Below are 20,333 nucleotides of genomic sequence, written 5' to 3'. Positions count from 1 at the left end.
AAATGGTTTTATGACTAATGATACGCATGAATTTAAGTCTAAGAAATGCTTTTTTTCTGTTTAACACTTTTCACTTTCTTCTTTTCGCAGCTTCTGTCAGTGCCCACTTCGTCCCAACCGTGTGCAACGGGAGAGAAATCGTTGACTCCACCACTTCCTCCCTGTGACCACGTACAGTCCACTCTCTGAATCTGCCCCTGCGACTGTTATCCACGAACCATCATCCCCTCCAACCTTCTTCCCCCACCTCTCACACACACACACACACACACACACACACACACTGCATACACAAAAACATGCATATGTACACATACACACAATTTGACACAAACAAACAACCAACCTTCCTTGTGGACTAGAACTGTATTGTTTCACAAATGTAGAAAGTGTGTAAGTATAATTAAATTATTTTCTAGGGCTGTACATACATGAAATCGACATTGTTGTAAGTAGAGAAACAAAAGAACAAAAAAAGTTTTTAGGAGGAAATTTTTGGAGCCTTTGTTTTTGATAGCTTTGTTATGATGCTGTGTAAATAGACATGCACTCCATCATGGTAGGAGGGGGTGTGTCCCTCGGTCTGGACGCACATTTGTGGCTCTGCTTGCCTCACCTGCAATACCCCACTGACTTTTTATTCTCATGCTTTTTTGTAGGTCTCATTGTAATAATTCGTATGCATTTCTATTGTGTATCTTTACATTTGTATATTATACTACTGATGGTTCGAACAGCACAATGTTGACAGTCCTGTAACCCTAGAATGAATGTGCACACAAGCTTAACTGGATAGAAAATAACGCCTGCAAAGGACATGTACAAAAAAAATACATCAAACCCATCGAAGTACTGTTCCAGAACCCGATTTTTAGTTGAGAATTTGCATTTTCACATCTCGATATATACGATTTCCATCCTAGATCTGTGTTAAGAACTCATTGTGGATGTTTTTGCAGGAAAGTAGGTTTGGCTTTTTGATACAATTTTTTTTTAAATCTATTTCTGATCATGGAATCCCTTTATCTAAATGGCCATAGTTCCAGACATGTGTTCACCAAAGCAACACCATGTGTGCTGCTGTAATGGATCACTAACAACTAACTAATAGCAGGGATGAAAAGTACATCATTCCTTTTGGCCTGAAAGCTTTCAAGACTGTGCTGTGATCACGCTGTCATCCAAAACAAATGGGCATCCCTCTCAGTTATTATGATTTTGTAATCAAGTGACTCAAACAGTAATAGAAGGAAAACTGGCTGCTTTGCTGAACACATGTCGACTTTCTCCAACTACAGGGGAGTGGTAGCTTCTGTTTTTTTCTTGCCCCACAGATATGGTGATGTTTTGAATATGGCTATGTGCCTTAATGTATTTTGATAGTGCGCCAGGCAGAGGTTGTTAGACATCAGTTTTACATTACCAGCTGCAAATCCTGAGTTTGGCAAATGTAAAAGTGACCTCAGTATTAGAGTACATGTTTCAGGGCAACGCTGCGCCAGTTAGTTTTATTCCCTATATCTCAAGCCTTTTGCCATTGATTGTTTACCTGAAGTATTGAAATGGTGACTTCGGTTCAAATGACTTTCTCTGCCCAACCTTCTTTCTCCATGCGTGAGATTAAAAAAGAAAAAACAGACCCCACCATCACAGCGACTTTACGTTTTTGCAGCTTAAAGGCTTCAACAAAAGAAGGGAGGGGGAAGAGAAGCTCATACACCATAAAGATGAAGTCACTGACTCGTCGACTTACTGAAGTGTGCAGTTTACATGCCTGTGTTAAATGTGTTGACGTTGAGAGGCACAGTGGAGCAGCTGGCCTCGTGGTCCCAGGGAGGCTCGCAGGAGGAAGCAGAGCACACAGTGTCAGCTGCCGGCAGATCCCAGCTAACGAAACGATGCTAGAGCAGAACTCATATGCATAACATACTAACACTTATCAAAACACCCTCACCCATCAAACTCCGTGTTTGTGGCTGGAAATGTGACAGACTCTCTTATGAGGTGGAGGAATAAACGACCAACACACACACGAATAAAGTTGTTCAAAGAAATCGAAATAGCCTAAATTAGAGAACTAATTTAATTATACAGCATATTTAATTTTACGGTTTGGCCTCATGCAGGAATTGATTGCATCTAGGGTGGTAGTAAATTATTGTTAAACTGATCTTAAATGATGACATACTATAATATGCTGTCTAAAATAAAGAGTGACTGTTATATTTGATATTTCTAACAAAGAAACGTGATCAGAATCACTTATTTGCTTCACCAGACCAGTCCATGTTAAAATTCAAGCAGTAGGCAGAGGCAGAACTGTTGAACATTCAGTTCTTGGCCCCTCTACACCTTTGCACAGCCGGACTCCCAACAACACCCTGTGATTATCACACTGAATGATTGATTGAAAGAATTTTATAGGATGCACCAAGACGAGTCGACCTACATCGGGGTTTGTGCGTTAGGTGCAGAGAGCAGGGAGAGATAGAGAGAGAGAGAGAGAGAGTGATGTGGCAGAGCTGCTGCTGCTGGATTATGCAAAGCACTCCCACAGCCCAGAAGTCACAGCGCTTCTATGGAAGCTCAAAGCATCTCAGAGATTCAGCCTTTGTTAGCAGAGGCTCAGCCATTCACTCAGTGGTCCTGCTCCCACAAGATACACCCCGCATGGCAGGTTGCTACGGACAACCACTGCCACATCCGCTGCTGGAATGTGTATTTGTCTGCATGGATGGGAGGAGGGTAGAGGAGAGGGAGAAAAAAAAGAAGCGGAATATAAAGAGGAGAACCGGGGTGCTGGTTCTGATTCAAATTGGCAGTGACTGATGAGATTTGGCTCAGTACGGCCCGGTACTCTACTCCCAGCTTTTAATGGCCACACAAATAGAGCACTTAACCCTGATTCTCTCCCCGCTCAGTCCAGGGACTAGTCTTGGACAACAGTCTCACACTCTTCCTCTGACCCTCGCCTTCTCAGTCCGTCTCAACCCTTTAACCTTTTCCCCTGCCATCTTTGTCCACCTCATCTCCCCTCTGTGTGTGAAACTTGCTGCTGACTCGCTCTCAGCCAGGACCACCTAAGCCGTGCCAACAGATTGGTAGCCCACACTCAGACTGTAGCTCTCAGATCTGCGAGCCCACTCCAGCACATGCCAATGAGGTGGCCTTGAGGAGGATGGAAAAAGGGATATAGGGAAAGAGGTTGCAAAAATCTGCAAAGGAAATGATATAAATCACCTCCCTCACTGCAGTTACACCATCATATCATGCACCCACTAACTCTAACTGCAAGCTTCCTTAATTGGATTTACTCATGAATCTCGCTTTCAAACAGCAAAACATCGACTGCAGACATTGTTCCTCTATTCACCCGCTGCCAACTGCCATGTGCTCTACAAAGGTCTCTGTGCTGTAGCCCCCCGCCACATAACAGAATGTGTCCTTGGCCTCTGAGGCCTCGAAATGAGACAAGACCTCTGCGGCGAAACGGAGCTGGGGTCATGCTGAACTCTGGAACTGGCTAGACACAAAGCAATAGTTCCGTGTTTTACGATACGTGCAATAACGAGGCTGTGATGACATCATAATAAATAACAACAAGCAAACAGCGTGGTGTTGTCTGCTCGTCCTTCCGTCTCGGATCAGTCCCGCTGCTCTTTGAGTTCAGCATGTGTGTGCAGAGTCAAAAACTCCCAGCTCAAAAAATGAATGTTGAATGCACATACAGATAGACTTGTCTCCTCAGCAACATTATCAGGCCCTCACTACCACTTCCTCACACACACACACACACACACACACACAGGCTCTATTCATAGTGTCCGTTGGCAAATGTTAAAAGTCTCTAACACTCTTGCCTAATCTGGTCCCTGAGTGATGGCACTCCAATTAAACCATTTGGTGGAGTGCTCCCTGCCGTAGGACAATGCACTCCACTGTGTAGGCCCAGTCGCTCGAAGAAAGAGACTGAAAAACAGAAAGAAAGACAAAGAGGGAAAGAAAAGAGAAATGCAGCTCAAGGTAGAAGAGCGTCTTTCAATAGTTTTCTGTCCTGTGCTGCCTTAAGAGTGGATTCATATGGAGACTAAAGGGCATTACAAGTAGTTAAAAATGATTCCAGGCTGCATCATAATGTCTTTACTTATTACTTTTGCAGACCTGTTGTCTTGTAGCCGGTTATTGATCGCCCTCTGGTGGTAATAAAACAAACTGAATACCCTTCTGTTAAGTCCATGTATCCATCTATTATATATACTCATTGTCCTTCGAGGGGTCTCAGGGTGAGGCTGACACTGGGTGAGAGGAGGGGTCCTGTCCATCACAGGGCTGACACATAGAGACAGCCCGTGTTGTACAGTTAGGACACGCATTAAGCATGGGCAGCACCAGGCTGCATGTTTAACAGATCAGCTGTTAGTTTGCTCATGTTCATAATGTCTCCTTGCAAAACGAGGCAGGAATGCAAGAAGTAGCTTTGCTCTGTTGTCCACTGCCCTCTACAGGAGAGCACGGGAAGTGAAGTGGGAAAGGTTCAGGGAGGCCTAAAACGTCTCAAAATAAATTATATAAAAGTAAAGAATGTAAAGAATGTGTCATTGTGAATAAGGAAAATAACACAAAATAGTCCTAATATCTTTAAGATAAGATAAAACCCAATGAGTACAAGGAAATGTAAATATAATATATAGTATATATACAGTGTATATTGTGTATATAGTATATTACAATATATATATATATACATATATATAGAGAGAGTATAATATATACAATGTGATCTGAATATATAGTGTAAAAAGTGAAATTTATGTTTTGATTGAAGAAATTAGTTTTCCCCCAAAATAATTCTTCAATACATCATGAAAATATTTAAAGTGCTGCTTTGGCGTGAATTTCATGCCCCACCAACCCTCAGAGGATTTGAGTTAAAGATAATCAAACTAATATTAGTATGCTGTTTGTGTTTTCATAGTTTGACCAATTTGTTGTTCAGAGCAAACAAATTATTACTGTGTCTGCGTTAAAAGTCTGAGGTCATTTAATTTCAAATACAGCAGTGCAGTTATGATCAATTTGCTTTTTATACATCGTGTTAAACTTAAAGCCTGAGACCTCAGCTAGAAGGACATCATGTCAGGGCGTGACACACTATCACAGCTGTTTTATCAAGGCAGGTCACACATCCACAGATTGATAAAATATTTCTGCAAACAAAGTGACATCAGCCTTTGAAGGATTGAATGATTTGAGGCCACACAAATGTTTACAAGGAAATAAATGTGGAGAGATCATTCACAACTGAAAACCTAAGTGCAAGTTAATCAGGAAGAACTTAACTCTCACAGCTGTAAATATGTGACACTGTCTCAGGTTCTAAATCAGTTTTGACCATTAAAATGACAACAACATAAGATTAAATTAACCACGTCAAGGCACAAAAATCCAGTTCATGAAATGTCCAGTACCATAGCTGCTGCACCACAGACAACACTGATTACACGATGGTAACTACATATGTTGAAATGACAATATTATTTTGAAGATTACATTATTTTTTAAACTCTTATATGTGGAACCAGTGGAATTGGGCTTTTTCCTCAATTGAAAAATTCTCATGAAAATATGTACGACAATTTCCCAGAATAATCTTAATAACAATTTTGTACTTGTTATTTGCATTGTAACTCAAGTGATTTAAAGCAGTTTGACTGTAGATTTCTAAAAAGAAAGGTAAAATAGAAATAAACCAAACTGGGTCAACTTATACACAAATACATTATTTATTGGACGCACATTGATAGTCAACACAAACAATGTCTTCTTTATTTTCAGTTGGTTGGCAGATCTTAATGCAGTGACTTCAACAACCAAACAGTGACAGCGAATGAGAAGATATAGGTTTTTATTGACAAAATATATCAGTCTGTGTAAATGTCAATGGGAGATGAACACACACTAACCACGGTGACCCTGATGGCAAGAATGCACCGTGGCTGTCTAAAGAAATATCAGATACTACACAGACTGAAATAAATAAACTTCTCTTATAGGTCCTTGTCTTACCCTGAGCTCTTCTAACAGCCTCTCTGACATCAGTTTGAATCAGGAGCGTCTATCACGCACACCTGCTTCACGGTACTATGTTCCAGTTGGACAGCTCAGTCGTACCAAGCTTTAAGGCCAGCATGTTGGTGCGACTCCTCTGAACCTGGCTCTGTGTACCTGCCTGGTGTGTGTGTATTTGTGTGTGTGGGTTTGTGACACACGGTTGGTAGTCCGTCCAGGTACCAAAGCTCATAAAGGGGGAGGTCGGTTAAAGGGTCCATCAATGGAAAGTCTCTCGAGGGTCTGGTCTCGTCCCTCACTCCCACTCACTTTGCCGACACCCTAGCTCCACACCAGTGATTTCGAATGAGACGAGTTTAGCTGCACGTTTTCATACTTCTCACCATTTCCCTGAAATCCGAAACAAATACTTATTTTGCCCCAGTTTGAAAGACTTTAACCGTATAGTGTAAAAGCAAAATGATGCGGTAACTCTCACCTTGGATGCTATGGCTTTGAGTTTGCCAAGCAGGGAGGGCTTCGTATAGACGACTTCATCGTCCATGTCTCCCTCGTTCTCTCCCTCCATCATGGCACAGCTGTCTGCTCCTGGCATGTCACACTCCTTATTGGCAGACATCACCAGCCGGGAGTACTTATACTCCAGCCTAGCAAAGACACGAGCGACAGAATCAGTACAGTGGGAAAATACACAAGGAATATAATGGCAGGAGAGATGTGATTAGGGGGGAGGAAATTAGGAGAGGAAAGGAAATACAAAAAGGGAGGCATGAAGAAAAATAGGATGGGGCAACAGGGAGTAGGGAGGACAAATAAAAGAAAGGAAGATACAAGTAAGGACAGAGATGAAGGACATAGGGAGAGGGGAGGACAAGGAAAAGAAGGGAGGAACCAGGACTACTAACAGAGAAGAATACGGTGGTTAAGGAAGACAAGGAAAGGAAGGGAGATACAAATAAGGACAGAGAGGAGGTAGACAGTGAGAGGGGAGGACAAGGAAAAGGGAATACATAAGTAAGGACAGAGAAGATACCGTTTGTTCTTCTTCCAGAAGTAGCATGTGAGGGAGACGAGCAGCACCGCGGTGAAGGCTCCGAGCCCGGCACCGAGCCGTATCCAGAACTCCACACCTTCACAGGGCACCGTCCTCTTTTCAGGCAGGGTCACACCTCCCATGCACAGCTTTGGTTCGGTCCACACATACAGCAGATCCTGAGGACAAACACACATGTATGGTATAAGAATGTGGGAGGTCATATTCTCTCATTTTAAATCAAATGTGCTTCACTAGATAATCTAAAGTCTATGTCCACACACACCTGGTGTCCTCCCTTACACGCTCCTTCTATCCGATGGTAATCTCTCTCCGTGCATGTGGGACAAGCCCCCGAGCTCTCCCATAAGAAGTGAAAGGTGCAGCCGTCACATGTTCCTGCAGGGCACTGGCTGTAAAACCAAACACAGAGTTTTGTCACTTCTACGCCACATCGCAGCGTAGATGAAGGCTGTGTTTGTTAAACTGGAGATGTACCTGGGAACTGACAGCTCTCCTTTAGTGCTCCTCTCTGGGTTACAGCGAAGTGTCACCACCGCACTCCGACCTGACTCACAAGAGGAGGTCGCCTCCAAGGACCTTATAAAAAAACAAATAAAAAAAGAGAACTTTCGAGCACAGACATTGTTTTACATTGAAAAATAGCCTGAAACGAAGCAGTTACCTGTAGAAAAAGTTGATATCGGGGACTTTCTTCAATTTCTGGGGGTACAGTTCTGGTCTCACCCTTATTCCATCGAGTGTATCATCTACTGTTGCTCCTGTACAAGAAAGAGTAGATATTTATGTACTCAAATTTTGTTTTATTTATCTAGGTTGTCTAGCTATGACCAATGACTCCTGAAGCAGCTGACACACTTTTGCAGCTGAGGTATCGTACACTGTGGGGCTTGTCGCCTCCGGAGTTTCAGAATAGATTTAAAAATGAGCGCAGCTTTCCAGATCCCAGCTCACGAGCAGACGCTGGTGGCAGGGGGGGGCTGTCATATTCATATAAATGTCATAATGTAGAAACATCACAAACACTTGACTCCACGCTGCTTTGGCCGTGCTGCGCCCTAGAGACACATTGAAACACTGTATAGCGTTCTGAGCCATGTTTAAACCATAAATGTAGATTTCTCTTTCAAAACCAGCAAAGATCTCTCACTTGTTATAAATATTCTTCTTTCTCTTTTGCCTCATCTCCTCTGCATAATTTATTTGACATTAAGTGAAGAAACAGCAGCGTAAAATATTCCAAATTCAGCTTTTTCTACAGTGGCAATGAATGCAGATTAAATACATCGTATACTAACCGAGGAACGTGTCAGCCAGGTTAATGGACTGGGAGGAGAGCGCTGTGTGGAAACCTCGTCCACTCGCTGGGATTATAGTTGACTGACAGATGAAGGTCCTGACTGCATTGGCACCTTCACCTTTCTCTCTCTGGTAGTCAGTGATGGATAGGTCTGTTACGTTGTCTGTGCACACCGCCTGCTGACCCTGAAATAAAAAAAGAGCAGAGAGCGATGCATTTATTCACAAACCTTTGACAAGGCAGTGTTTTCTATGTGTGTGTGTGTGTGTGTGTGTGTGAGATGGTTTCACACCTGTCCTCCACACAGGCTGATATTGAACTGGTGGAAGTATTTAGTTCCTTTAGAGGTGAAGCTGGGACCATTCATCAGTGACCCTACAGAGCCGAGGAGGCTGAGGTCAAAGGTCAGAGTGACGTTTCCCTCTGTGTGGCTGAAGTGACAGTCACTGTAACATAAACCGTGGTCCTGGGAAAACACACAAACACAGGTAAATATGGTTGTGTCATATAAATAAAGAGATTTCGGAAAAGCTTGATCTCTTCCAGAGCATCACCTTGTCACTCCTGCTGGCTGGTCCGCAGGGTTTGCAAGCTTCGGGGCCCGGTGTGGCGTGAGAGACGAGGTGCGTGTTACGTGGACACTCCATGCACTGGCTGGTGCGCGTGTCTATGTAATGTCCAGGTGGGCATGGCACACAGGTGGAGCTGGACGGTTGAGTGCTGAGAGCACAAGCCCGACACCCAGAGGACCCCCCATCCACTGCGTTACTCACGGAGATGGAGTAGATTCGCGCCATGTCGTTGACGTATCGACGTGCCTGAAACAAACAGGTACAGGATGAACTAGAATGGCACTCGGTAGAGCGCATACCTCCGCAAGGGCACGTTAGATGCAATCAGACCAAATTACATGACCTCGTAGGTATCAGTTCCCTGAATGGGCCTCTTTTTTTCATCTAGATTCATGTATCATTTTCTGGAAAATTGGGGAAAATGTGAAAAAACATCTTATTTCACAATGTTTAAGAAAGTGAAAGAAAACATTTCCTGGATCCTTGTATTGTCTGGATCCACACCAGAATATATCATGTTCTTTCATGGCCCATCCAAGTTCAATGAAACTCTGTTTTTTGCACAAACCAACAGACAGGAGCGACAACATGACAGAGATAACTAACGTGTGTGTGCTGGTAAAAGGCGTAGTGGAGTTAAGAGAGGTTTATAAAGACGGACCAATTTTTCCCAAATGTTTATACCCCAACAAACTTTTTAACACATGAGTGGATCACAACATACAGTAGTTGTACCCAATAGACAACTAATTCAGAAGTTAAAGGATTGGTAAAACATATCTACAAGGTTTCATCAGGACCGAGCATCAGTGGCTGTGATTCTAGCAAGTTAATGGTCCAAGCTTCTACAACCAGTGCAGTGACAAGCATGTGGACTGGAAGCCCCACCTTATATAAACATCTATTCTGGTTTTTTTTTAAATTTTCCTTCATTGTTGTGCAGGATACTGTGTGAGCACAGCGATAAAAATGAGTTTGTTTGCTTTGCACTTCGGTTTCAACACAACCTCAGAAATTATCTTAATGAGCAAACAGAAGGGTGTGTTTGGTGTACCGAGTGTGGAGCGGATTCACGAGACTGACTGAGGACGATAAAACTGACGGCAGGTTTTTCAGGCCTTTGTTGATTCTGGACCCAAGACGACAAACACCAGACCAGGTTTCCTTATCTAAGGAGGGACGAATGGCAAAAGTACTGGCCTGACCTTAATAGATCGACCAGCTACTGCAATAACATAAAAACTGGTTTAAAACTATAGGGGAAAATAACATGTCTTTCTGCTGCTGCTCATGATTCTTAGCTATTTAATATCATCTTAAATATTTAATACCATCGCCATGGAGATTATGTTTTCATCTCTGTTTGTCAGGTTTAAGCAAAAACTACTGAACCTGCGGCGTTATATTTTTCTTTATGTACTTATGCATTTTTCTTTTTTCTCTTTAACATGTTCTTTCTTAAAATCTGTTCCCTTCTTATTTTGAATTACATTTTACATTTACATTTTTATTTTATTATAACTGTATGTGAATTACTTTGAGTTGCATTTCTTGCATGACAGGTTCTATACAAAATACATAAAATATTATTATTATAATTATTGTATAGACATTTGTGAAAGTTTGGACTGTGAAGCTTTCTGTATGTCAGGAGTCATTGTTCGTTATTGAGAAGAAGAAAACGATGCTTAATGATTCCTGATTTAAAGAAAGTCCCACAGTGTGATTATAATAAAACATAATAACAAAACATATCATAAATTTCCATTGAACATAGTTAGAAGTAGTTTAATATCAGTGTGTACTCATGCTTACATCTGCAGGCTGGTTAGTCCTCTGGAAAGCCCACGTGTAGGAAACCGAGGCGTTCTTGGTCATGACGTGTGTGTACGTCTGCCTTGTCTTGGTTCTCTCCCATGACTCCACCACAGTGGTACTCTTCCTGTTTACATCCTACAAGATATAAAATAATAAATATATTGTATATAATCATAATATAATGTATGAGGCAGAAACACTTGACAGGAGCACTTCTCACCATCATGAAGTAGAGCTCACAATCAGCTGTGCACAGAGTTTCAAACTCAAACGTGATACGACCAAACTCTGTCCCTGAATGGCTCGATACTGAAGTAGGAAGCCTGACCGGACGTAAATAAAGAGAAGTGAGAATTAGTCTGTCAGAGAGAAAGTGATGACAGAAGTGATGGAGACTGAAAAACACAACATGTCTGTGTTTACTTGAAGCCAGGAACATGGATGTTGAGGATGAGGTAATCGTTATCCGAGCTTCCTGCTCCACTCTGGATGTGATCACCTGCCACCTCCCAGCCTGAAGGACACAACAAATCCACATCAGCCATATATTTCAAGACATATCTTAAAAGAAACAGTTTAAGGTTGTGAGAAATCTGTTTGTTTGCTTCATTGTTGAGAGTTGGGAGAGACGTCTGATACCACTCTAATACTTTTACAGTAAATATGAAGCTACCACTGGCATCCAGCTTGTTTAGCTCACCTAAGAAAAAAGACTGACAACAGAGGGAGAGAGCTACAGACCTCAAAACAAACTGATGAGTAAAAAATATCATCTTGTTATGCATTAGTAAACAAATATGATCTAAAATGTTAAGTGAAGAAGTCCCTGGTTTGAATCCCGGTTTGGCCGTAGGTTTTCTCCAGGTACACTTCCTTAATTGAAGACTTTTAATTGACCATAGTTGTGAATGTGAATAGTTGTTCATCTCTGTATGTCGGCCCTGCGATACGCTGGTGACCTGTGCAGCGTGAACCCCGTCCTCCCCCAGACTCTCAAAGGATAAGCAGTACAGATTATGGATAATAGATGGATTTTTAAGATGTAAGTTATACACAAAGTTTAAAAATACAAAAGCATACACCATCTATCAAAATCTGATCCTCCCTTAAGAACACACGTTTCTTCTTCTAAAGTTTGACTAATGAGGCTGAAAATAGAACGAGCGAAGCAAACTGGCAGCTGATGGTGGCTTTATATTTACTGTACAGAAACAGTGGTATTGATCTTCTCATCCAACTCTTGGCAGTGGAGAGAATATTGCTGATAAAGTTTTGCTTTGAGATTAAAGACAAGGAGAAAAAGAAAGAATACTGTAACTTGCCAAAAAACCAAACACCCACCATTCATACTGTCACATTTGGAGTTGCCCACATTAAAACAGGAGGTCTTCATGTTTGCAGGAAGAATATTCCACCATTTATATTCATAGCCCAAGGTGGGCTCGGTGCCTGCTGGACACTGCTTACACGCTGGTGGATGGACACCAATAAAAACATAATTAGGGAAAGTTGCACAGAGAAATTACAAGTTGAAGAAAATTAGGCAGAGAAAAACACAAGATAAATTTCTCAGTACGTTGCAGTCCGTCAGAGTAGGTCCCAGATGGGCAGGGTGAGCAGGTGGCTGTGTCATTGTTATAGAAACCAGGGTTGCAGGGGGGGCAGGGCTCTCGTTCTCCGCTCGGAGGTAAAGTCTCGGCTCCGGTCACACCCTCCAGACAGATCTTAGGCTCAATCCACTTATATATGACCTGCGTCTGAAATTACATAGAGAAAGAAGGTGAGAGGAAAGGATAGAAAGTGCAATTACAGAAAAATAGTCCTCCAAGTGTTTAAACTGAACGTGGCCTCCTTTCTCTCACCTTGCCTTCATGGTCACAAGCTGTGTGGATCTGGAAATAGTCCTTCACGGAACACGGAGGTCTGTTCTTACACACAGCCGATCCCTCAGCTTAGAAAGTTCGAAAATGATGAGACAAAGACATCGAGCTAAATCATCAATAAACAAGTTTCAAAGTGAAATAGAGAACAATTCAATTCTATTTGGAAGACGGCAAACAACTGTGTGACGAGAGATGTGAATACAAACAAAGAAGAACAGAAAGAATAATTTGCTCTTTTCTGCAGTTAGGCTCAGTTCATACAATATGCATAAAGAGGTGTACTGGATTAAATATGTAACATGTTCAGAAGACTCTGTTTCCAGCATCCTCGCAGTCACTTGTCAATGATTTCACATAATATGACAGAATATGAAGATACTTAGATTAAAGTCGAGACCTCAGTAAAAACACTTGAATTGTCTTTTCATTAGACATAACATTTAATTTCATTAGACAAGGTAAACATATTACAACTGGGACAGTACTGATATTTTCAACACACAAGAGACGCAAACCTGGAAGAATGCAAATATCTCAGGAAGACCAAAAGGGGGTCATATATAAAAGACAAAATTCTCAAACAGAAACACTGTGCTTTCAGAATTTATATGAATATACATAAATACATATAAATATAAATTCCCCCCCTCGCCTGAATGTTCCAGAAATGTTTGTTGTTTCTGACCCCTAACATGTTCTGCTACATTCTTCACATGTGAAAGGCTAAATGTTCGGACCCAACTTTCCAGAACTTTTCCAGTGTTCATGTCTGGACACAGTTTAAGTTTCTCTTTTGCGTTTCACTGTTTGTCCGTACCTGCATACTGAATGGTGGTGTCACAGGGAGTGCAGGAGCTGGCACCGTGGCCAGAGTAGGTGTCCCGAGGGCAGGGTTCACACGTGGAGGAGCCTGGGACTTGACTGAACGTCCCTGGCTTACATGGAAAGCACTCCGATGTATATGCAACTCCTTACATGAGGAAATGACAAAGAGTTAGTGCATTGATATGTCAAACAGAGAGAGTTCAAAAAAAAGAGGAAAATATGTTAATGACCTTCTATTTGGACATTTTTCAGCAAAACAGGCTTCACCACTTTGGTCCCCATCAAGACGCCTCCTGTTCTCCAGTACAGGATGTTGGTGCCAGATTTCAGGTTCACCTAGAATACACGTCATTGTCATATATCAGTTAAACTACAAACTGAGCACAACCACTCATTACAATCACAAGAAGAGATCTGCTTTTAGAAAAAACTAATGAAAATTAAGTGTCAAATTATGCAAAAGGATGAAATTCAGTTCGAGCTGTCTTTTCATTTTCCAATTCCTTAATGAATAATATTATTGAGAACAGTGTAATCTAACTGTGTGAAAACATGGTAAATAGATTAGACTTTCACATTTACTTCAGAAAAAAACTGTATTAAGCCGCAGAATTACAGTGAATGGTGATTAACCCTAAATATTCATGAGTGAACTAATTTCAGTGTGTGTGTGTGTAAAAATACTGGTGGCAACAGTAAGTGATAGCAGTGTCTGTCAGTGTCTCTCTGCTTGTTTACGTCCATTTCTTGCTGCCAGCACATTATATTTCAGAAGACTGAGGCCAGCTGTCAAGCCTTTGTTCATCTTGCAGGATGCAGCACTCACGGTGTGGGTCGCCCATTCACCATGATTGGTGAGCTTGAGCCACTTGTTATCAGTCGACTGGTCCATCTCCTGACACTGGTCATTCTGGATCTAAACACAGAGCACAAAGATCAGTGTCCAGCAGCAGAAACTATCACCTGCTCTGAAAGGAGTGTTTTATATTTCTCTATTTTGTGTTTTGTTTTTCACACCCAAAATGCTCAGGGATATAGATATCTATTAATTTATATCATAAAAACATTTACAGGACGTATTTCAAAAGGATTAGAAATCTACCACAGAACTTTCAGTTGTGTTAGATTCATTCACTGTTGTCATATCAACACATATTTAGCATTTATTATGGCTCTGTACTGTTTAAGTGTCACTGCAGTAATATCAAGGAGCCAGGATGAACAGTGGCAGCGTAGAACTTGATAGAACGCAGCCATTAATAATGTCACAACCTTTTCTGCCATGATGAGTCAAATGTTGAGTCACAACAGACAACAGAGGAGCTGTTGTTATACTGTGCTCTCAACAGATGTAGAGCATCATTTGTTAGTACGTCTGATCACAATCTGAGGCAAATTGCAATTGGATCTAGCATTTTGTTTGCATGTCCATCAGCATTATTCCTATTGTATTTTAGTGCTTTGTGACATGAGGTATTAAAGCACTGTACTGGACAAACCAGCACATTGCACAGACAGTGTACAAACAGAAAAGAACACTGTGCAAACACACTCAGAATCCACTTAAACAGATCAATAAGCAAACACAGAGAGATTGTTCCCATCAGTAAAAGGATAAAAGATAATGAAGCTCACAAAGAACTCAAACAGCAGGTTGTTGTCTGGATACTGGTACTCAAAGATGACAGAGCCCTGTTTCTTCAGATGGACAGCATAGATGAGGGAGACCGTGCACTCGTCCCTGTTGGACTCCAGGTAGTTTCCTTGAGGCACCCAGGAAGAACTGCAAGAAAAAAGACATAAAACAAATTCTTTCAAACTTGCTTACAACCCTAGCTGTCAGTTTTTCTCGTGTCTCTCGCTCTCACACCTGTTGCAGGTGAGCCTGTCGTCTCCGCGGGGGCCATTCTCCAGGGAGGTTGCCAGGCTACTGAACCCAGCGGGCATGGAATCCCATTGGTCGAAGCGGACGCCGCTGCCGAGGGAGTAGCTTCCTGCGGCACACTTTGTGCACTCCTGAGCCGACATCTCCAGGAACTCCCCAGACTCGCAGGAGAAGGCTGGGGGATGAAGCAAAAGAGATAAAGATGGAGGGAGAGAAGAAGAATATTACATGTCACATTCTGCTCAAACTCATACATAAAATATGAAATGAAAGATGACAGAGACATGCAAACCATTGCTTCATTCAGTACAATGTTGCAGCAGTGATAGAAGAACTTAATCCTTACATCCTGTTACACATGGTGTGTGTGTGTCTTTTTCCACCGAGCCTGTGTGCTTTCTGTATCTGCCAACACTCTGACACTGTCAGCTTTTCCTCATACTTTATCTGGTCAAATGCCATTGTGCTGTGCATGGGTGTAAAATTTGTGCGGTGCATAGTATATGTGGAGACGTGCTGTGTGTTATTGTGCACAACAGGAGGTGGTTGGTAATTGGCTGATTAAAATCTCATAAGACTGATAAGAAAACTTGGAGTTATTCACATTTTACATATTGAAACATTCTTATTTTCTTAAATCACGTTCTATTCTTTTTATTATAGTTATTTATGAAACAGTTTATGGTTAAACTGTGAAATATATTTGTCATAAGGTTTTGTAATTTTAGGATTAAATATAAATTTCAGCCAAAATATCAGTATCAGAATTTTTTACTCCTTAATATCAGTATCAGCCATCTAATATCTGGATTGGTGGGACTGTGGATTTAAGGATCGTTTGCAGTGGCACTCATTTCAGTATGGTGCAATGGATGGTGTAAGGTTCTTATGAAGTTGCTGTGAAGAAACAGGTGTGTGTGCTATTCTCTTTGTGTGAGTCTTAACAGGAAGACGGGAACAGAAAATTGTCAAAATAACAAAAGGCGACAGATCTGTCCCTGCAGGACCTGAAACATTTCACCTTTACAGAGGAACGAGGCATGAAGGAAGAAGCACCTGTGGAAGACTCGTTTTCGATCTCACACCAGAAAGATCCATCATTATAACTGGACTGGTTCCAGTAACATTCAGAGAGATAACCACTCTGCACTTCATTCTGTGAGGGACATTTCCACCTGAACAATTATCTCACATGCAGTTAATCTGATGCTGCTAATCTCAATTCATTAGTGGAGCAGTGTTGTAACAGCGCAGGGCAAACCTGTTCTGGGGGTTATACATAACTATAAATAAAAAGAAAACACATATAACCAAATATACAGAATTTGAAAAATCTTAAAAGATAAATACACATATGTTCTGCATTGTTTAAAGGTTTTCATATTGGAGAGGTATCAGCAACAAGAGCTGATACCAATACATCTGTGAAAGGTTCATATCTGCAAATATTATTGGCCGATTTATATATTGGTTGGGTTCTAACAAGTAGCCCCTCCCATTAAAACAAAGACTCAAAGTTTATTCTAAAAAACATTAGCCACGAAAAGCACTAACTTGCTCTCTTTTTATTGAAATAGTTTTTGTAATTAAGACGCTCTATTTTAACTGATTTTCCAGTGGTGGCAGATGTTGGCGTCGCTTCAAGACAAAGTAACATCTGTCACGACTTACTGCAACTCACATCAGACACACACAACATCTCCGAGCAACACCATGGCCAGTGGATGATATGTCTGGTGCAGTGAGCCAGCACAGAGCTGATGTGTGACAGTGTTTCGCAGCAAGGTTATTGGCCCGTGGTTTTGCTCTGCGGTCGGATCGACGATATCCAAACAGGGTTGGTCAGGTTGTAGTGATGGAAATTCCAACTCAGTGACACACTGACATATACTTACTGCACTCTGTGCCGCGTACAGGCTCTGGTAGTCCAGTGCAGGCCCCGGTTCTATGCGGGATGGCCACTCTCCATCGAGAACCCGTACTGTCACACTCTGTGTACTCGTAGTAGTAGTCTGTCTGCCAATTGCACAAGCACACATCATCAAACATCTTCATAAGAACTCAGCTGCCACAACAGTGTTGAATGCAAACATTAAGCAAATGGGGGCCAGAGTCAGGGCAGGAAAACACCACACCCAAATCAGAGCCCTGAGTCATCTCACTCTGGGTGAATCAAAGCAGACGACGTGGATGGAGCGCATCCGTTAGCAACAAGTACTGACTTTAACTATGCACATCCTGCTGCTCAGGTTTACAAAAGACAGCTCTGGTGACGGCGTTATCTCTCCAGACACGACTGCTCTTCTGCCCTGGATACACAACATACCATCTCCACGGTGATTTCAGCAGGGGTGAGGGCAGCAGGGGGCTATAACAGGCAGGAGGTGTTTTTTGTACCAGCAGCTTTGAGAAAACACTTGATTGTGTAACGCAGCAGAGTGAAATCCATAAGTTTAATGTTCTCTCCTCCACACACACACGCAGCCTCTTCTCCATTGTTCTATATACAGAGCAGGGCGGCCTCATTTATAACAGTTTACATAAGGTTGCTCCTTGAGCCAAACCAGAGTTTGACACCGTGTGTGTGGGTGTGTGTGTGTTTGTGAAGACAGAGCGAAGCCACACAGCTGATAAAGGACATGAGGAATAAGGCTGGACATCATTTATAGACCAAAGTTTTAAAAATCAAACTCTAAAACACAAGAAATCTACTATGTTGCACTGAAAGCTCAATATATTGGTCAATAACAGACGTGACAAACTATCAGTGTGATAGCTTCTACTTCTTCATTTAAACAAACATGGGGCAAACTTTGATGATGATGATGTTTTGTCATTGTGATGCTGCAGGCCGATAAGTATGTATGACAAAACGAATTTCTTTCAAGGTGGTCTATCGTAATAATATCTTTAGATCTGATTACACTGTTAATCTGAATAATTGACGCTCCGTGCACTTTGAATATGTCTGTCATAGCACTTCTCAGTTCATATTTTATTGTGCCCTTATACCTCAAACCTATTGGTCATACTGTGCGTTTAAAGGTGGAAATCATGTCACAGGCACCCTGCCCATTTCATGATTTAGGATAACCCTTTGTTATCTGTTTGAACTTAAACCTCGTTATAATTTAGGAACTGTTGTCAGTAACTGATATCCAAGACTTTAAATAGTCACCTCACAGCACGACAGCCTCTACTTCTTCATTTAAACCAAGATATCAGCCATATGCAGGAGTCCTGATGCACAAGAACCTAAATCTTGTGGTTTAGCAACATACAGGGCTTAAGTCATCTCTGCTGGTGTGAGAGCAGGGATTGAGCAAATAACATATAAGGAATGTTACCCCTCTATCTATCTTGGGACAGTGAGTGTGTGTGAGTGTGTTGAGTGCTGCCAGCCTGGGCTGAGTAGGTGTCGAGCTGAGACACAGCAGAGGGAAGGAAAGGCCACTCCATGCAGGAAACTGATAACAGCCTGACCGAGTATTACACCATGAGAGCACATTAGAGATTCATTGCTCCTCCATGTTGGCTCAGATTTGTCAAAACAGAGGAAGCATCGAGTTGCGTTTCTTCTACCATCACACCATGAATCAATCCGGATAGGTGTCCATTTCAATTTCATTTCACATGGACACTGGGGCTGCCACCTCAGTGTGTGTGCATCCACAGCGGCTCAATCAGTGCGTAATTGTTAGATTCCCATCCCCCTGTGTGGAGCTCTGGCACCTCAAACCCAGGCGGTGACAAAGGATGAAGCCTCGCATCTCTCACCTCACTGCACTGCCGCTGTCCTTTGGCCCCGTCAATCAGCCGGAGCGAGCCGAGGAGGAGAGCGCAACTGGCGACGCACCAAGCCGAGGACCGCATCGTGGATCATCCAGGGTGAAGGGGTGGGAGGAAAAACCAATGACAGCCCGGATCCAGCAGAATAATATCTATACAATAACGATAATAATAACAATGAACCTGAGAGGGGTGGGGGGGTAAAGCTTTGTCAGATACGAGTCAGCACCTGCTCCTGTCCGCAGATTGGAGCTCCCACCACCTGCGATTATCCTCAGAGTGTGCGCTCCCTCACTGATCCACAACCAGCCGCAGCACACAGCTCCACTTCCGCTTGTAGTTGTCAAAGTAAGAACAGACCACTAGCTATAAGGGTAAGATCTGTGGACTGCTGATTCGATGCCCTTTTTCCATCAATTTTGACATGAATTTTTTTTTTATATAATCATCAATTTTGTTTTCTGGCGAGAAAGCCTCCATTTTTCTAAAGGTCAACTACTGCGGTGCTTTATTGTGAAGGCACATTAGTAGCACTTCTGGTGTGTATCTGCCAACTTGACGCGCTTTGTGATCGCCCCTTTACGCACAGGCTCTGACGCTCCTGTGACGTCACCTAGAAAAAAAAGAGAAAATCTTGTTTAATTGATTTAATCATTTATTCATTTATTTGTCTATTTATTTTTAAAGCTGCTTTTTCTCAAAGATAAACAATGGTGTTGCTTTAGTTTGAAGGCACAATATCAGCACATCTGGAATATCACTGTCTGTATCTGCTAACTTGACGCACTCCCATTGGTTACTTTGGCTCTCATGCTCGGTGACGTCACTCGTCAAAATAAAGAATATTATGTTTGTTGCTTTCATTACAAAACAATGCAACGTGATGTGTCATATTATTCTCAGACTGGATGTATTTAGTTCATACATTTAAACTGTAAGACACCCTGATGATCATTGGTGTGTGTTGTATATGTATGTTGCTTTGAGAAAGGACATTTGTTTTGTCTTCATCTTGAACAGCATCGAGTAGATGTAGGATATTGTTTTTAAATCTCAACCAGTGTAGTACATACCAATGGCTGCCAGAGGGAGACCAAGGTCCCTGAATGAAGTATAATGAATCTGCAGTTAAACATAA

The 20,333-nt window shown here is 42.0% G+C and overlaps 2 protein-coding genes across 3 annotated transcripts in view; one reads left to right on the top strand and one right to left on the bottom strand.

Moving 5' to 3' along the window:
- The window catches only part of grm3 (glutamate receptor, metabotropic 3), a 36,097-nt gene extending 32,486 nt beyond the window's left edge, over positions 1-3,611 (top strand). For both annotated transcript variants that reach the window (XM_020079456.2, XM_020079457.2), the window contains exon 13: positions 91-3,611. In XM_020079456.2, the coding sequence (XP_019935015.2) occupies positions 91-167 (77 nt within the window). In that variant the 3' untranslated portion in view covers positions 168-3,611. The remainder of the gene's footprint in view (positions 1-90) is intronic.
- A 2,153-nt stretch (positions 3,612-5,764) lies between these two features.
- On the bottom strand, positions 5,765-19,529 carry elapor2a (endosome-lysosome associated apoptosis and autophagy regulator family member 2a). Its single transcript, XM_069528733.1, has 23 exons — positions 19,425-19,529; positions 19,184-19,347; positions 17,302-17,422; positions 15,392-15,581; positions 15,157-15,304; positions 14,348-14,437; positions 13,752-13,857; positions 13,514-13,666; positions 12,676-12,764; positions 12,390-12,570; positions 12,155-12,283; positions 11,237-11,327; positions 11,034-11,136; positions 10,811-10,948; positions 8,978-9,241; positions 8,716-8,889; positions 8,422-8,608; positions 7,788-7,884; positions 7,601-7,702; positions 7,389-7,515; positions 7,103-7,281; positions 6,548-6,716; positions 5,765-6,459 (listed from the first exon to the last, which is right to left on the bottom strand). The coding sequence occupies exons 2-23, from the start codon at positions 19,277-19,279 to the stop codon at positions 6,391-6,393; spliced, it is 3,003 nt and encodes a 1,000-aa protein (XP_069384834.1). The 5' UTR covers positions 19,280-19,347; positions 19,425-19,529; the 3' UTR covers positions 5,765-6,390.
- Positions 19,530-20,333: the final 804 nt, after the last annotated feature.

This window comes from Paralichthys olivaceus, chromosome 7 (assembly GCF_024713975.1).
Source record: "Paralichthys olivaceus isolate ysfri-2021 chromosome 7, ASM2471397v2, whole genome shotgun sequence".
Classification (NCBI taxonomy): domain Eukaryota; kingdom Metazoa; phylum Chordata; class Actinopteri; order Pleuronectiformes; family Paralichthyidae; genus Paralichthys; species Paralichthys olivaceus.
The sequence above is the reverse complement of the archived record's forward strand: the minus strand, read 5'-3'. Positions and strand labels throughout refer to the sequence as shown.